Here is an 18992-nt window from a genome sequence, read left to right as displayed (position 1 = left end):
GTGCCACTATTTTCCTACCGTGTGTAAGTCATGTCTTAAAAGTCGCAGGAGTGTGTTTAATATTACTGATCTAGTAGCTTAATCCTGATACTTTCAGGTGATATTTATTTTGGGTTTCCTGCTCACACAAACAAGGTCTAAGAATTGCCAAGTCACTTCATTCTCTTGCTTTCCGCATCATCTCTCCATATGACCTCCATGTTTTCTCATATTTTCTGTGACCAGAGTATATGGGACATGACCCCACTAGGAAATGCCTCAGATTGCCTTAGTGTATCTTCATTTAGCAGGCTATGATAATGACAGCAGCTAGAATTTGTACAGATTTGAAGTGTTTGTTAATGAGACGTTGTCTTCTCTATTATGAGCCTGTAGCAGATTTTGAAGAATATTGTGTCATTGTCCTCAAGGAAACTGTATCAAATTAGACCTGAACAATACACTCTGTACTGCTTATTGTAAGAAAATAGGAACATTGCAGAATTGATAAATGAGCCTTCTAGAGGACTCAGTTGTAAACAGAGCATGTTTCCTGGCCTAAGGTTTTTAATGAAAACTCATGGGAGAAATCAGTTCTCCAAACCTGAAATGTCATGGGGACTTTGGAGGGAAAAGTGGAATGGATTTTATCAACAGGAACTTAGATGGACTGGCTGGGGAATCCACTCATTATGTGGTCTCTTGGCATAGTCCTAAGAATTACTGAAAATGAAAAAAAAAAAAAAAAAGAAAGGAAGAAAGAAGGTTCCCCCAGAAGAGAGTGTCTAGGAGTCTTTAGCAAAATATCAGTGGTACATGTATTGCATGAATCTTGGTGGATATCCTTATTTAACAAATCTGTTTTGCAGAGCTTTTCTGGAATTAACAAAATACCACAAACCCTATGGTAATTTCAAGAGTATGGCTCTACAGTAAATTAAGACTAATTTGAGACCAAACTGCAGCAAACTATGATGATCCCATGCCTTTCCTATTGCCATCTAACAGTCCAGTGTAGTAGTAGTAGTAGTAGTGTCCTTGACCTCATGAGTTGGGTCACAACCTGGTTGAAAGCTAAGATGTGTTCATTCATGCTGGGTTAGATTTCTGTGGGGATACCCCTGGACAGGCTCTGTGCTTCCTGGGGAGGTGCAGTGAGAAGAGGCGGGGAGGACACCATGCAGGCACAAAATACCCAACTAAGCCTTTGGACTGTGCCACCAAAACTTCCCCAAAAAGCAAATGGAGCAGCTTGAGCAGCCAGGAAAGGCAAGGCATTGTGTCTTCTTAGCAAAGTGTTTATGTGCAGTGTTAAGTGCAGGAACCCAAGAGCACTTCCTTGCCTCTGAAGTCAGGTATGCACTGACACTTTGTCCAGGCTCTTGGACAAGTGCCCAGCAGCACCATGTTGGGATGAGGCTCCCTGGCAGCCTACACTGACGTTAACCAGCATGCGGCTGGTCCCACCCTCCTCCTCCTCCTCCTTTCCCAGGCACATCGTCCTGGCTTCCCTTTTGTGCTGGCTCTGGCACTCCTGTGCCTGGGCAGGCAGCCAGGTCTGGATCTGGAAAATGATTCGTTTCCTGCTGATTTCTGTGAGCTGAACTGCTTCTGCACAGGGTCAGAGGAGTGCTGGAGTGTTGGGGAGTGGGTGGTGGGGGAGGAAGGCTGCCCCCACGGCAAGGTGAGGGCAGCCCTTGTGGCATGGGGGTGCCTGGGTCATGCCTGAGACATGAGGGGCTTACATCATCCCTCAGCTGTGGGCAGTGGGGTGCTGGGAGAGCTGCACAGCTTCAGTGTGGACCCTCATCCTGGGGAATCCCCGTGACTGCCTTTGGGGACAGCAGGGTGACACTTGGAGTAGATGTGTCTGTCCATTTAGAGTTATTTTGGAAAGTGTGCAATTTGGTCATGTGTGTCTTACATTACTGAGGTAATATGTGAGTGCTGTCAGCAATTTTGATATTGCCATTTTGGAGAAATAACTTGTGCTAAATATATTAGCTGGGACTTAGAGGTGGGCAGGGGTGTAGCCCCATTAAAAATGAAACAAAACTAAAAACCTACATTTCCATAGATTTTAATAATTTAGACTTGTTTTTATGGCTTCCTGGAACAGCTTTGGAGTATCAGTAACCTACTGAATTAATCTGTGGGCTGAGGAGATGTGTGTATGGTTTCCATGTAGGTATTTATAGAGTGAGTGGATCTCAGGAGCTGCTGGTGAACATGAGGTTTAGTCATCACTCCCTCTAGAACGATATTCCATATTCCATAGCATTTCTGTGTAAAGGTTGGCTGGCAATTGTATTTTTGCACTAAATTTAAAATGTGTGTCCAAGAGCTGTTTGCAGGACAGCAAAGGACATCTGGGTATTTCAGAAGCTGTTCTGGTTTTCTTCTCTCCAGCAGGATGAAGTATTGTGACATACCACGTGTATTTTCTAAATACCTTTCAGAAAATCAATCTAGCATGAAGGCAGAGAAAGGGGGAATAACCTCTAAATTAAGGCCTGTAAATTAGTAATTTCTTCATTCCCCAAACACTACTTTGCATAAAATCCGAGGCTGTTTTCCTGATTGATGCAAAGCACATCCCTAATGGAGTGCACGGGAAGTTCAGGCTCCTGTGGGCATGGAGCTGCTCTGTGTTATGCTCGCAGTCGTTCTGGTGGCAGGGCAGGTTTTATCCAGGCAGCCTCACAGCTGCTCACTGCAATGGGCACCTGTGATGCCCCGATCCAGCAGTGACACCCCAGGGCCCACGTGGTGCTTGCAGGGCTTGGGGTGGAAAAAGAGCAGAGATCTTAAAATCAACGTAGCACCTCCTGCCACTGGAAATGGGTCACCATTGCTAGGTCACAGGAAGGGGGGTTGGAGCATGAGAGAGCTCAGTGTCAAAGAGAAGTTTCAGGTTGTGCAATGTAAATGTGTTTTATCTGTATCTGATAGCCATGTGACACCAAGTGCTTCCAGGGCAAAGAGTATTTCCAGCTAAGAGCAGCAGCCATCCAGGTCACTGTCCTGCCACACTGTGGCTGTTCCACTCATATCCTGCATTCATTTCACTGCCATTCTCTTGGACCCCGTGAGCGTGGCTTTCCTGAAGCTTCATTCAGTTTAATCTGCAAGATCTCTCTTTTTTATTCCTGTGTTTTCTGGCGGTTCTGTGTGGCAGCTGTAATTGTGGTTTTGTGACAGGGTCCAATTGGGACTGCAAACAGGTATTATTTATGGCTTTGTTCTGATCTGCAATCTGGGTCAAGAGTTTAGTATAGTTTGTTATGCCAGCACCTTTGAATTCCTCAGTCTTCCCAGGAAATAAAAGCTTTAAGCCTTTGACCATTTGCTGTGCTCCAAGAGCTCCCCTGAATGGTCCCTGTAACCCCATGGATATATATGCAATGGCATTCAGTGTTAGCTTTGCCAGTTCTGACCTGGGGGAAGAAAAGTCTTCAGGCATCCTTGGGGCACAACACTAAAATGTTGAAGAGTTTTATGCCTGAATTCACTAACAAACATGAATAAAATTGATTCATTTTTTTTCCTTTCCTTGAAAGAGCAAATAAGAACCCTTAGAACAAGATTTATTTCAGTGTTTTATGCTGTCGGGCATTTCCTGTAATTTTGACTTGTTTTGAATTAAGGAAGAAAATGTACTACAATGTCCTAGTCCCCAGTTTTCCATTTCACAAAAGTACTAAATATGTTGTTGCATTTTGAAAGCACCAAAGTGGATTGCAAAAGGTTCCACACTTATTTTGTTTTTAAATAAATTGAATCACTTCAATTGTGTGTTGCAGAATTGCTAAGATAACTTTCAGCTCTGCAGTGTTGTAAAATTTAAAAATAAACTTCAACTTTCAAACACAAAAATAATTTCCCTTTTCTGATGTATCTAAGGCTGTTTCAGACAAGGAGAACATAGAGGTCTCCTCCTGCCCAGGGGCAGGTGGTGAATCATTAAAAATCCTGCCTGGCAGCCAAATTCTCAGCAGCCTTCTCACCTCTAGCCCTACTAAATAAAGTTACTCTCCCAAATATGTCCTGATGTGATTAAGTCCTTAATTCCATCATATTTTCCATGGGGATGGATCCTGACATTTTGCTCCTACCCAGGCACACCACACTAAATTTCAGGTGAGCAGTGTGTTTTAAGCTGTGAGGTTTTCTGGCTGCACAGAGCTGACCTATCAGCTGGGTGTGCACCTTTCCACTTGTACATTTTGGACAGCCTTGTCCTGCACTGCTTTGGCAGCTACAGAAGGACTGAAGCTCCAAGTTTGAATCCAGCAGCTGGTAAATATGAGATAAATGTACTATTCCTGAGGGAGGGAGGGAGACTGGGAATCATCTTAGAGTTGGATGACTGACTATCACTGGTGAAGTAAGTCAGGAAGCATCAAAGTATATTGAGATCTTTTCATTACATAAGCTTGCTTTATTGCATCTAAATAAACAACACTAATGAAATTTAGGCATAATGAATTGCTCCTTACAGAATTTATAATATCAGGAACAGTCTGTGTGATTTTCTGCATTACTGGAAGGTGCTTTTACATTGTTTCATTGCTGCTACTTTTTAAATGAGTGGATATAAAACTGCTGAAATGTGCCCTAGAAAAGATTGCTGGTACTTCTACCAGTGGCAAAGCGTTCTTTTGGGTTTCTTTGACAGCTACATACTGTTGCAAATGTATATACTCTTTCATTTCTCTCTTCTCCTCCCTTTTTAATTATTTCCTTCCAAAGAATAAGGCAGAACCAGATGTGCTTCATCTGGCTGAGGCTGCTGTTGCCCAGATTTTCGTGCTCTTGCTCACATGCTGTTGTTTTGTGCAGGTGAAGGAGGAGTGCAGGCTGCTGAACGCGCCGCCGGTGCCGCCGCGGAGCTCGAAGCCGTCCTCCACCAGCCCTTCCATCCCTCCTCGCACAGGGAAACCTGCTCGGCAGCAGACCCGCTCTCCCAGCCCCACTCTGTCCTACTACTCCTCAGGACTGCACAGCATGTATGTGTCTGAGCTCTGGAGCACCCTGCCAGCACTGTCTGAGAAAGTTTCATTTAGCACTGCTCTTTTTGAAGGCGCTTTCTCTAAGGCACGGTGTGCAAGTGTCAGGCTTGCTGACTTTTAGTGAAATGGGCTGACCTGTCAAGTTGTTTTTAAAGATTCAAAAGGAATAAAAGCTCCAGCAGAAACAATGTTTTACTAGATAGGATATAGCAGTTTATATTGAACACCTGCACACATTACTAGAGGTAATATCACTCTTGGGTGACATAGGCTGTCTAGTTAAAAGATCATGTATAGTTCTCCGTGTTTCTTGAAAGGCTTGAATCTTCAAACCAAACCACCTCAAAGCTAGTTTTTGGGTGGGATTTCAGTGCTGCAGTGATAATCAGGGACACAAAAAGAGTGTGGTAATCCAGAAATGTGTTGTGCTAACTGTATGGGAACCTACGGGGTGGATGTGATGGAGGACAGAAAGACCAGCAGACACCACTGAGTGTGAAGTGAGGTGTAGCAGAAGGGGGCCAGACAGCTTCCACATCAAACACACTTCAGCACAAACCCAACCCACAAACTGGAAAATCCACCCAGGCCAGTTGAAAGTTGACAGTAAATTCTGAATTATGTGGTTGCATAGCTTTTCTTAGTGTCCTTCCTTTGGCTTCAGAAAGTACATGCACCTTCTGAAGCATCACCTCCTTTTTGCCTTGGATGTCTTCTTGAAATTTTTTTTGGTATCCCTTCAATGACACAATGCTACCTGTGTGAATACTATAAATTCATCTGAAACATCACTGAATTAATTTCAGCCTGGATGCGGTTGATATGATAACTTATACTAGAATTGCCTTACTAAGCCATACTGCACATTTGCAGCTTAGTGTTGTGTATCTGGCAATGATCACTCTAGATCAAGGCTGCTTGCTTTTTTTATAAAAGCCTGTTGGGTAGCTCTGTCAAGGTCTACTCCACAGGAGGCTGAGCACAAGACCTCCCAGCTTCAGGGGCCCACCAAATGCTGCTTTCTCTCTTTGTAGTCAAGAATACATCTGCCTTCCAAAAAACTAGGAAAACAGAAGTGAAGTTTCTCAGAATTGCAAAAGGCTGTAGTGAGATGGGGATTAGTCTTTTCTCCCAGCTAACCAGCAATAGAATGTGAAGAAAAGACCCCAAGTTGCACCAAGGGAGGTTTAGATTGGATGTTAGGAAAAATTTCTTCATGGAAAGGGCTGTCAAGCATTAGAACAGGATTCTCAAGGAAGTGTTGGAGTCACTATGCCTGGAAGTGTTCAAAACAGTGTAGATGTGTCACTTGGGGGACATGGTTTAGTGTGGACTTGGCAGTGCTGGATTAATGGTTGGATTGATGATCTTAGAGGCCTTTTCCAACCTAAACAATTCTGTGATTCTTTGATTTGCCTTGACTTTCACAGTATTTGCATGAAATTCATCTTCAGCTGGGTGCAGACCAGATGTCTCCATTTTGGTAGAGCTGACCTGGTGTTGCAGAGGAAGCTACTAGAAAATTACCATCGTGCAGAGTAACCAGATTGCTTTGCCATTTATATCAATGATCTTGTTCTCTGGATTATGAAGGGTTGCAGACAATATTTTAAATAGAAAAAAGTCAGTATGGTTTGTCCTTATCTGCCTCTAAAAATGCCTGATACCTGACTTCAGCTGTATTTGGGGCTTGTCTTGTGTCCTTTTGCATTGAGTCCCAGGCAATTCATTTTAGTGAAGGACAAATAAGGAAGAAAGCAGGTTGGAAAATGTTAAAATGTTACCAGTTTTCAGAAATTCCATTAATCTTTGAACTCAATAAATGTTCCAGTTCTAGTGTGCAATTAGAGGACAGAAACTGTATCAATCAGTTGAATTGCTCTGCGTGGTGGGTTGTTTACAACACCTCACTGACTGTTTTCTCAGCTTGATGGCTTTGTTTGTGAAAAATAGTTTGCACTGTGTGCAGTATTCCATTTGGCGTTTAAGTAGCCAGAAGTGACTGGTTGATAGTGTATCCCTGTTGAGGGGGCAAAACTTCATGTCTCATATTGAAAACATCCAGCTGCTTTACCTGTCAGACTTGTATTAGTGACATTAAAAGACAAAAAGTTTGGAAGGCACACAGTGGAGACTGAGAGATGGTTAGAAAGAGGGAAACTTCATCTGTTAGGACAGATATTTTCCAGTGATGTAGATTAGGGCTGTTTTTACACATCTGCACTCTGTATTTGATCTTGGCAAGTCCAGATTGGCTTCCTCTCTGATCCACTGTAAGCACACAGGGAAATAATTTTGTGTCAATACATTGAAATACATTGGTTTTTTGAAAGCTGCTCCATTCTCAAGCAGTTTTCACTGAACTGTCATAGGATGACTATTGAGTTTCTTTCTTAAGTAGTTAGTTTTCAGGAGAGAAAGGCAAGTAATTATACAATTTTTTTTTACTGTTGGCTTCTGTCTGTTGTGTTGAGTAAGATTTTATAAGTCTGCTGATTGTTTTTCCAGTGTTCTGGTTTAGTTGGCCAAAATTCCAAAGATGAACACAATCTTTCAGATTTTCTTTCAGAAAGTGGCATAAAATCAGCAAACATTTGCTTTTGATAACAGGCTGTGTGCTTTTGTCATCTCCATCTCTTGGGAACACCTGGATATAAACCATCAGTTCCCTTGGACAGGCTGAGCTTAGTTCACCACCTGGAAGTGGATCCAGGGTAACTTTCTTTAGGTGCCTTTGAAGAGCAAGTGTTCAACATCAAAGTGTTTTAAAAATGCAGGCACACTAACAAATTACTCTGGATAAAGCTTAAAGCCTGATGCTTCAGCACGTCCAGCCAGGTCTGCTTACCCTTCCAGCTGAAACTCTTCCTTTGGCAGTGAGCATTAACTCACTTGCACATGGCCTAGTGCAGTGGTGACCTGCCCTCAATAAGAGCTTTTGCATACCATGACACATCTGTGATATATATATGAGTATAGAAAAGTACTGGATTAGAACATCTTTCCAGTGTATGTGAGACTGTTTCTTATCTATGGTGGAATCCCTCAGGAATTCAACAGTGAAAAACTGAGTATTTGTGAGATGACACAGAACTGAATTGAGACTTTTTTATGAGCTTGAAAAAACAAGACATGAGGCTTTTGGTATTGTCAGGCTTGTAGAAGGGGTGAAGGAACTGTCAGTGCCTTAATTCAAACATGTTAATTCAAATGTGAAAAGTTCTTTAGGAGGAAAGAAGATTCTTTCCTTGTGAGGGTCACCCTCTGACCCTGTAAGATGATTTATGAGTTTATTGAAATGCCAATTTTTTCTTACTGACAACATCCTTTCTGCTTTGTTCCTTAAGTAATGTCACAGAGAGCGACAACAGCAACCCAACGGAGAGCACACCTGTTTCCTGCTATCCATGTAACATGATGAAAACTGAATCCAAAGAGCCTGAGAGCACAATGCCTTTGGGAAGCCCCTCAGCTGAAGCTCTGCCTTCGAGGTTATCTTGGCCAAACCATTTTTCAGGAACTGCTGAAGGCCTGAATAGGAGTGATTTCCTGCTTGACCCAAGCAGGAGCTACAGTTACCCCAGACAGAAGACTCCAGGTACGCCAAAGAGAAACTGTCCAGCGCCTTGACTTTTGACTTTGATGGGTGTGAGCTCCCAACTGGGTACTCCCCCCTGACCCCAGCAGAGTTCACAAACACCATCTCCAGCTGTCCAAAGTCAGCAAGTTACTCTCTAGACTGCACTGATGAGAAAACTCTGGGAGTCAGCAACACAAAGCAGAGCCATTCGTGTCCTGCCTTACCTCCTCGGGCGCCGAAGTCGAGTGAAGATAAGACAATGACAGACATGTGTCCCCTGCCACTGAAAATAGACGGGGCTGAGGAGGAATCAAAAGCTGGCTCTCCAGTCATCTTGGAAGATGAGTATCTCGCTAAAAAGGGCATGCAGGATGCACTCTCTGTGTCTTACCCCTTCTCATCTCCCCTCCACCTCCAGTTAGCACCAAGGTCTTGTGGGGATGGCTCTCCCTGGCAGCCACCCACAGACCTTTCTGGACTCTCCATAGAGGAAGTGTCTAAATCCTTGAGGTTTATTGGTCTGTCAGAAGATGTCATATCATTTTTTGTCACAGAGAAGATTGATGGCAATTTACTGGTTCAGCTTACAGAAGAAATCCTATCAGAAGACTTCAAGCTAAGCAAATTGCAGGTTAAGAAAATACTACAGTTCATTAATGGCTGGCGGCCCAAGATGTGATGCTGTCTAGTTTTTAGTGAAACTGTACTCAATACATTTGAGCTAATACATCACTTCCTGGTTTTTTGCACTAAAAATTCTTTTTGTAAATAGTAGTAGAAAAATTCTTACTATGCAGATAAACATTTTTCAGTGGTGAATGGACTTTTTTTTTCTATGTCAATAATAAAGGTAGAGAATCTGCAGAGGTGTGCCTTTGTGCATCCCTGAACATTCAACAGCTGCTAAAAACTGGACACTAAGGGAACTTTGACTCCATAGTCTGTTAAGACTTAGTCGTATTTATTACTGGACAATTTGATGCTGAAAGACACACACCAATCCAGTTTACAATTTTGTGTTAACTGCAAAAAAAAGGTATTTCTCATGGGATTACTTCTGTTCACATATTATTTGGCAACATGCTGTGACTCACAGAAAGCATTGGTTTTGACACTACATCTGAAAGTGTTAAGAATTGCTGTGAAGTGCCACTAATACACTATCCTTGCAACATTATTTTTAACAGTATCTTCCTGACTATCTGCAACATGGATTTATTTTCCATGTTGCTTTGAGCAAAAAGAGTTAAATGTTTTTAAACCGAGAGTCATGCTTAGCTCGTTGCCCAGAGGGGAGGGAGAAGGGGGATTTTCTACTGAGCCACTCTGCCCTGGCCAATTAAAAGTTTATGACCTGTAGATTTCAAAAGTTGCTTTTGTAGTCGGATGACTGGAGTAAATAGCATGACTTCTGGTCGTGCAGCTTTCTCATGGGAAAAGCGGTTCAGTGCACAGGCTCTTTTCTCAGCAGATCCTGCCTGCTGCAGCAGCCCGTTAGCACAGCCCTTTCAGGAGTCGTGCTGTGGTGGAAGGTAACAACTCCTTGTGTTTCTTCTGCTGCTGTTCTGGTTGTCTGAAAACGTGCTTGGTCTGCTCTCCTAATCCTGCAGTCTGACCTGTGTGGGAAGGTGATAGTGTTTCTGTGTCATGCCTTTGAAATAAAGTGCTGGCAAAGTGGGAGGGATCGGAAACAGAGCATGGCATGCTGCTGGGAATGGGCTGAGGGAGGTTTTGGGCCATGCCACAGGAAATGCTTGTGATCTTTTCAGTTCACCTGTCTTGTTTGCAGTGGGCTAGGAAGATGTGGGTGTCAAAGTGGAAGGGGCTGTAGCATCAAAGGGTGTGCTAATTCAGTTGCCCAGCTGCAAAAACTCACTGCAATAGATGTCACATGGAAATAGCAGTTAAAAGGGAACACAGAGATGGTAAGTGGGCAGTAGTCTGCCCCTGGAGACCTCTCAGATTTAACTGCTCAAAAGGCTAGGAATAGGATTAACTTTTGATAGTCCTTTGTGGATTTCTTGTAGTTGACAGAGCTTTCTGAAATGTGTCTAAATAACCCCAGGATCCCCCTGTCTTTGTATATGGGATTGGAGAATTTGTGGAGGTCCTCAGGAGACAGTCTGTGTTATCCCTTCCTCCTCAGCAAGCATGCATGCCCAGGATCCTTAGGTGATCAGAGCTAGGAATGCTAGAGCAACTTCACTTACTGCTGAGCAGAGCCCTGGCCAGGAGAGCACCATCACCTGCCTTGCTTACCTTTTTGATTAAAAAATATCTCTATTGCAGGGCATGTAGTTGGGAGCCTCAAGAGAATACACAGAGCAGAGACAAAAACACTAGATTTGCCTATTTTCTCAACCATATTGACTCATTAAAAAGAATTTATTTGCAAATAGAGCTTTATGTTGCTGGGACACATTTCACGTCATGTCACCATGCCAAAGCCAAGATGCATTATTTGTCCTGCAGCAATGCAAACCACCAGTTGCCAACCAGAAAGCAAAGCCCAGTTGTTATAGGTACTGTAGAGCCAACAAATATCCCAAGAAAAACCCCCAAGAGTTCATAATCCTTTTTTTTTTAATAATGTATTGACTTTGAGCAACAGATCAATAACTTTCTCCAAATGCTTTTTAATTAGCATTCTAAAATATTTTAGCTTCAAATAAGACTAGATCAAATTCAGATACTGTTCAGATGTGTATGCTTGTTGATAGACCACATGCAAATTGAAACCAACTGCCTTTTAAACCTCACTGTGTCAAATGAGTGTTCAAATATGAAAGGGCCAGATCTTTAATGCCAGGTACTTTCTATTGTTTTGCTCAGCTTGTTAATTCTAGGTAAAAAACCCAAAATAACAAAGCACAAAACAAAAATATACCAAACCAAAAAGGAGGAAAATATTGCAGTCCTGGTAATATTAACATTAAATATTGCTAAAACACCCCAGAATATTAACATCCCTGAGAAAGTAGTTTTCTTTGACTGTGGATTCACACCTATTTTATTATCTCTGCTTACCTCCTTGGTTATTCTTGCAAAGAGACTGGTGGAATTTGCATTCATGACCGTGCTGCATTAACATCCCATGTGCATAAACCAGAATAGAGCTGGCCCACAGAAATGCCTAGAAATGTGCATTGATTGCATTAGCTGAGCCTGTGTGCCAAAGTGCAGCTAAAACTCCTAACTGCAAACCTATTGCCGGCCTTGCCGTTGTCTCATTCTGACTTGGCACCGCTTGCTTACTTTTATGCATAATGTATTAGCATTTAACTTTTTCTTTTACCCTTAGCCACTCATCACCTTCACTTTCCAAGCCATTTTTGGGGATTTAGGGGTTCCTAACATTTGTGTTCTGTGAGTTATATGGCTCTGCTGTTGATCTACCTGCTGTGGTATATAAGCTGGACTGAAGTGTCTGCTCTGGTGAAATTAGGGGAGTGATGAGCAAGCTGGTCATGTGGAGTGCTGTGGCTCAGCCTGTGCATCCTAGATTATGGAAATGGGTACCTTTCAATAGGTAGCCAGGCTATGGCAACTCCCAAGCACAGCATGGAGGTCAGCAGTGAGGAAAACCAATCTGGTTTTGGACAGTAGTGGAGTCCAGCCATGTTGATGGGAGTTGTGTTGGTTGTCTTTGGGGGCCTGAGAGCTGTAACCATTGAGCATTGTGCCAGAGTGGGCCTAAAATCACTTACATTTTCAAGGAAATTCACTAAAACAGGCCACTCCTAACTTTGAATTTCTTTCCTCGGATTAAATAAATGTAAGGCCTCTGGTGCTTGGTTATCGGTGTCTGAGCTGTGTGTTATCCTTGGGGTTTTTGTTTGGGAGTTTTGGTAGCAAAAAACACGTCATTCTGCATGGAGCTGTCTCTCTGTCCTGCACCAGGAAACACATCCTTTCTATGCAACTATCATGTGTTGGCTCAAGGACTGATGCTGCCCTCAGCAGTGGAAGCTGGGTTTTGGCATGGAGGCTTTTCTGGAGGTGCACACCAAATGGGGCAGAGGAGGGACAGAGAGGAAACTTGAGGGGAAATGCTGGTTTCTTTCAAATGTTCATTGTTCCTAGGATTAAGATTCTTTGTTTTGCTGCCTGGCTAACCAAAGCTGTGTTGACAGCAACTCAAAGTGCATATTTGCGTTCTTATTCTTGCCATATTGTAAAAATTGCCTACGGCTAGAAGCTTAGACAGAAAACATTTGGTCCATCCAAGAAGCAAGGGTTAGAATTTTCTGTGTGTTACTGTGTATTTTCTAATAGAACAGGTTTACTTGCCACTTAAATAAACAACAACAGCTTCAAGAGTAGCAGCATAAACAGCGAAGCTGCCTGAAAATGTGCCGTGTTTCAAACCTGTCTATAAATAGTTGTTTTCTCCTATGTTTTCATCTTCAATCAACTTCTTGATTGTCCCCCATCCCCCACAAAACAAATTGTGCTGGCACCAGCTTCTTGAGTGCTTCCCAGTGGGTTGGCTGCCTGTGACACAGGCCAGCCAAGTCCTGCCTGCAGGCCAGGCAGGGGTTACACCGTGGTACTTAACAGCCCAACACCAGCCCTAAGAGAGGACTACAGCTCAGCCCAGCTCTCCTGGCTCCTCTTTTTGATGCTATGAAATTGCAGCATTCCTTTGTACAAGCCTGAATGTACAGAAGAAATCCTAACAAGCAAGAGGGATCTTCCTTTTTATTTATAGGGATGGCAGGGCAGTGGGGAAATGCAGACCCCCTGTTGAGACCTAGCAATAAACGACTCTTTGTTTTGTTATGTCTTAAACTCCTAGTAGTCCAGGAGTTGTTCAGACTTCACAGTTTTTGTGTGTAATAACCAAATTTTCAGTGTGAAAATCTGCAGAGTGATTCTCTTGACTTGGACAATCTTCTGAATTGTATTAAAATGTTTGTTCTTAGCTCTTTAGATTCACTTTGGGTATGTCAAAAAAGTAACACTTGGGGGAAAAAAAAAAAAAAATGAAAAAGCCCTAAAACTTTGGCTTAGTACATTTCCGTTATAAAACGAAGCATGGGTTTTGTGGAATTCTGTGCTGTTTTGGGCTTTTGTGTAAAAGGCTGAAGGCAGATTGTTATTTAAACCAGGTGCAAATAAATATCCCTGTAATGTATATGAACAAATTTAAACCGTGTATTGTAAGTATATAAACTGTATATTAAAGACACTATTTTCATGATACTTCAAATGTGTATAGAATTTATTGTACTAAATTGGTTGGGTTGTATGTATTATATAAAAGTGTTGGTTTTCATTTAGTAATTTCACTGACTTATCCTCTTGCTCATCTCTGTATAATTTGGAAATAAGCACTTCTCAAACAGTGAATTTAGCAAAGTAAGGTTGGGATAATTGAGAGGAGAAATCAGGCTTTTGCATGTAACCTCTCAAGACATTACCTTTCCCTGTCTTGTAATTTCACTTGTTCCCCTTCAGCAAGAGTATCAAGCTGTGTTTCCCCAAAGAATTTGTTGCCATAAAGCTTGCCTGTCTCAAGGAGACACTCACCTGAAACACTATTTTCCCAAACCCTATTATCTTTGTTTTGGAGGGAAGCATTCAATTATAATTTGGATATGCTTTTAAGTGCAAGACCATGCACAAATATTCCTGCTTTGCAGAAAGTTTCTGAGGCATTTATTGAATGGGGAGGAAATGAGAGACAAAACAATGTTGTGCTGTAGGTTGCAGGTTGCCTGTTGCCTTCAGTATTGGCAGTGGGTGGAAATGTCAACTCTACAACCATCAACATGTTATGTAGATAAGTTGCTGCTGTGCCAGATTCCTTTGGGCTGAAGCTTTGTTCGCTGATACCAGGCCAAGAGAAAGTTTACTGCAGCACAAGAGTAGTTGTGGAAGGGTTTATGGAAGGAATCATTGCTATATGCTTGTGAGACATAAAGCAGGGCAGAATGTGACACAGTGGTTACCATTGGATTTGAGACAGATGGGGGTTACTTGCCTCCAACCCTCACATCTGGGAGAGGAAAGAACTGTGTCTGGAGGCAGGATGTGCATCACAGAGTGGTCAGGGGAGGGACAGAGAAGTAGAATTGCTTTCACAAGTTAAGAAAAATCTCCTTCACCATGAGCAGGTCTGTCTAGGGCACATCTCTGCTCCCCTCTTCTAAGAAGGGAAAGAAAAATATTTAATATTTTGAATGCTCCAGTCAATTGTCTCCAGCCTGAGCAAAGAAATCTACAGGGTATAGGATAGCATTCACTGCATGCAGGAGAAGTGAAAGGCTGTAGCCCAAATCAAAATATGTTCATCTCCCTTTCAGGAAAGTGCTGTTCTAAACCAGGCAGGTGTATTATTCATATATATGCATATATTATGTATAGAAGTCATCAAGCCTGACATAAATCTCCTGATCAGTCACCATGGCTACCTATAAACATGCATAAAGAATAGAGGCAGGGTTGAGACCTGAAAACACAGCTCTCTTCTCTTCGGAAAGTGCAAACTTAATGCTCTGAGACATGCTCCTTGTGTTGGTGTGACACAGCTAGAGCTCTCCTGGGTCTCTCAGGTGTGTGTATCCCCTGTCCTCCCTCCCCCTGGGGCTCCTGTCCCCGAGCTGCTGTGGGACTGGGGTGCAGACAGAGCCTGACGTCCTGCCTCATGCCACCAGTGATTAATCCTGACGTCCTTGGCAGCAGAGGACTGCACTAGCTCAGGTCATCACTAGCTTGGGGCACCCCACACCACGCTCTGCTGCCCAGGTACAAACACATTTTATGTCACCAGATGCACACGTCACATGCAGACACTTTCTCCTGCACACTGAGTGACTCAAAGCTGCAAACCTGGGTGAAGCTCCCATGTTCTCCTCTTCTTCTGTGCTGTGAGCACATGATGGGATTTGCCATTGAAGAATGAACATGAACAGTCCTGCTTGGGCAGTTGCCCTTGGTGATTTTGCTTAGGCTCTCAGTGCTGCTGGACCATTTCCCTAGCAGCCTCACTTCCATGGCAGCATTATTTTTAGGGATTCACTTGGCACCCCTTGCTGCCTGCTACCTCTGCCTGTATAGGCAGCTGTTGGAACAGCAGTTCCACAAAAACTCACTAGTAACTGTATTCTGCGTATAGAATTCTCCTGCCTGTGATTGTCACACTCAATGAAGATCAATTTTTCTGAAAGCTGGCGGTATTTATATTTTTATTCAGCTGCCTGGATCTGACATTTCTCCTTTCTCCTCAGGATAATTCATTTTATATTCATTCTTACTTGGCATAATGAAGAGCTGACATGAAGAGTGTCTTTGAAAAGTAGGTGTCTTCTCACCATTCTCTCAATCAGATTCCAAAGTTGGAAATCTCAAGATGGGCAACCAGGCCACCACAGTGGGACAACAGAAATATGACTCAAATATTTATTTATTGCTCAATGAGACCTCAAAATGCCCTTGACTCCTGGGCAGGACAAAAGGAATCTCTTGCCAAATATGCTTGGAATAAATGAAAACCACACCTCACAGGCAGTCTGGGTAGGAGGAAAAAGAATAAAAGGGAAAAAAATAGGGATGAAGGAGAAAACATTTCTAAGGTGCCAAGCCTAAGGAGCTGGCAGTGAAGTGGAGGGACGTGTCCCCTGGCTGTGTGTGGCAGTGACTGCTGTAGTTCTTGTATGTGCCACACAGTGTCAGACTGGCACACAGCCACAGGGGATGGAACCTGCTGGAGGGGCTGCACTGGGTGATGGATGGGTTCAGGGACCTCATTAGACTCACTGCCAACCCCACAAAGGCTCTGTCATGAGAAGGAGCTGTTTTAATTGTGCTGGTGCTGTTCCATTGTATAATAATAATTGTTGTTAATGAGTATGGGGGTCAGCCAGGCAGGTCTCCAGGGCTGGGTTCCCAGTGGATTAGTGTAAACAGGAGGAAACTCTAGCAGGTCAGCAGTCTAAGACCTGGCAGAATGTCTGGCACAGCCCTGAAGAGCTACATATATCTTGGCTAATCTTATTTATTAACTGCAGTTCTGCAAGTGGGAGAAACATATGACAGCTAGAAACTAACCTAAGTGCTAGTCCTGGATAGTACCTGTGCTCCTGTGGAATGAAGCCTTGGCCATCCTGTAACTGGCCCTCCAGTTTCATCCTGAAAAGCATGGGTGTTTTTATTCCTCAAAAAAGGTTGGAAAATTGCGCTGGATTAGCATTTTATTGAATGATAGAATCATTTGTGTTGGAAAGGACCTTTAAAGATCATCTCATCCAGCCCCCTGCCTTCCACTAGACAAAGTTGCTCCATGCCCCATCCAACCTGGCCTTGTGCATTTAAAGGAATCCACAGCTTCTCTGAGCAACTTGTTCTGGTGTCCCATCATCAGAAATTTCTTCCTTATGTCCAAGTTTCATTACCCTATTTCAATTTAAACCCACTGCCTTTTGTCCTCTTGCCACAGACCCTGATAAAAACCCTCTCTCCATCATTCCTGTGAGCCACCTTTTTATGTTAAAAGGCTGCACTAAAATCACCCTGGAGCCTTCTCCAGACTAAGCAACCAAAACTCTTGTCCTGTCTTAAAAGGAGAGTTTGATTTTCATGGCTCTGAAATTTTTCCTTTCATAACAAACCAGTGAAACTTCACTAAAGATGGACACAGTGCTCTTTTTGCATCTTTGTAGGTCTGCAGTTACTCCTGCCTTACTGTTGATTGCTGAAACTTCCTCTTCTGATTCCTTTAATAAAACACAGTGATATTTAAAGTTTTATCTTACCTGTCAAGTAAGGCTTCCAATAACCCTGACTTCCTGATTAAAAAAATATATAAAAATCCAAGGGCACATATTGTTTCTTCTGATTCTTCTCTGCTACAGTTGCTTTACTGAAAAATGAAGTGTCATTTCACAGATTTCATTTTTATTTTGTACAATTCAATCTGAGCTCCTTGTAAAATGACAAAAACTAGGACTTGGAAACTGAGCTTCCAGAAGGAATGTGGCAGGCCAAGGATAAAAAGCATACAATTTTAAAAAGGAATAAATAGCACAAATCCAGCTTTCCCAACTTCACCTACAAACCGAACACATCTTTTCATTTTGTCACCCTCCTTTGTTACCTTTTGGTCTTCAGAGCCTGACTGGGTGCCTCTTGCCACAGATGATGGTGTGGGTGGTTGCCCAAATCTGGTCCCATGTGGATCCCTGCCGCCATGCCTAGGCAAACTTCATCCTCTTCCTAACCTGCTCCTGCTCCCCTCTTCCTCTGAGATCTTTAACCTCTGAGCTTCCACTGAAGTGAGTTTGGCTTCCACCATGCCTGCAAATCCTGAAGGAATTAAATACAGTGATATCCACATATAAAAGCAGGTAAGTAATGCTTACAAAATACCTCACTGCTGTTAGAAAACAGAGAAAGGCAAAGCACAAGTAAAATTAATTATATTTAGGCAGCAGGTTCTTAATCTTAAACTTGAAATTTTAGGCCTGGTCATGAACCTGCCCAAAGCTGTGAATTTCCATATACAAGATGCAGCTTTGAAATCTTTTTTCAAAGTCTTGGGTTTGACCTGTGGAAAACCAGAGATGAGTTTCTAAAGTTTCTAAAGCAGAGAGGAGAGGTCTCTCTGTTGCACTGCACCTTTCATCCCTGAACACAAAGGGCTGACAAGAAAAGAACAGATGTAAGCCAAGCAGCAGCACCTCAGCCTGAGGTTGGAGCCTGGCATCCCCTCCCTTGCAGCAGCCCCAAGCAAAGGGCATGGCAAGGAATGGGAACAGGAAACGCCAGAATGCTTTTTGTGGCTGCTTTCCCCACCTCTAATGATTTACATCTCAGGAGCTTTCAGGGACAGTTGTGGCATTTTGTGTTTGAAAGCCACTGTCTTCACTAATGAGTTTTGAAATCTCATGCTAAAATGCAAATTTTTACCTGTGGCTTATGTTGGATTTTGTTTAGAAGCTGAGCAAAAATCTAGGTTATAGGAACAGATGCATTCAAAGGCCCCAGTGCCACCACTAAAACAGTGACAGTGTGTTGTGTTTGTAAACAGTATGTGAATCTGCCTCTGGTAATTTTGTCCTTGGATGCTTTTCTAAGGTGTTACAATTTTCTGTTGGTGCTCTCAGAGCTTGACACTCATGCAATAATGTGTGGAGCACTTGGAATAATGAGGTGCTTGTTTCTGATTGGTTAAAAAAATCCTCCCAATTGACAAGGGATGCAGCAACTCATTCATGGGGATATAAAGGAAAACTGCCAAATACCAAGGAGCAAAGAAAATGTTGCCTTGGACCCCAAATCTCAGCATTTCTCAAGTTCTGTATGAAACCAACCTGACTGCATGGTTTTCTGCATTTATATCTAAGACAAAAATTGCCTTGACATGAAATTGGATTTTTATAAGCCAGAGGGAATTCCAGCCAAGAAACTAAGGTAATGTT

At 42.8% G+C, this 18992-nt stretch overlaps 1 protein-coding gene across 1 annotated transcript in view; it reads left to right on the top strand.

The window, feature by feature from the left end:
- The window catches only part of GAREM1 (GRB2 associated regulator of MAPK1 subtype 1), a 98280-nt gene extending 86827 nt beyond the window's left edge, over positions 1-11453 (top strand). The window contains 3 exon segments of the mRNA XM_079301282.1: positions 4822-4988; positions 8339-8618; positions 8624-11453. Of these exon segments, the coding sequence (XP_079157408.1) occupies positions 4822-4988; positions 8339-8618; positions 8624-9250 (1074 nt within the window). The 3' untranslated portion in view covers positions 9251-11453.
- Positions 11454-18992: the final 7539 nt, after the last annotated feature.

The sequence above is a fragment of the Erithacus rubecula genome, assembly GCF_903797595.1.
Source record: "Erithacus rubecula genome assembly, chromosome: 3".
NCBI classification, from domain to species: Eukaryota; Metazoa; Chordata; class Aves; order Passeriformes; family Muscicapidae; genus Erithacus; species Erithacus rubecula.
Note: the sequence above shows the minus strand (reverse complement) of the source record. Positions and strands in the feature narration are given on the sequence as shown.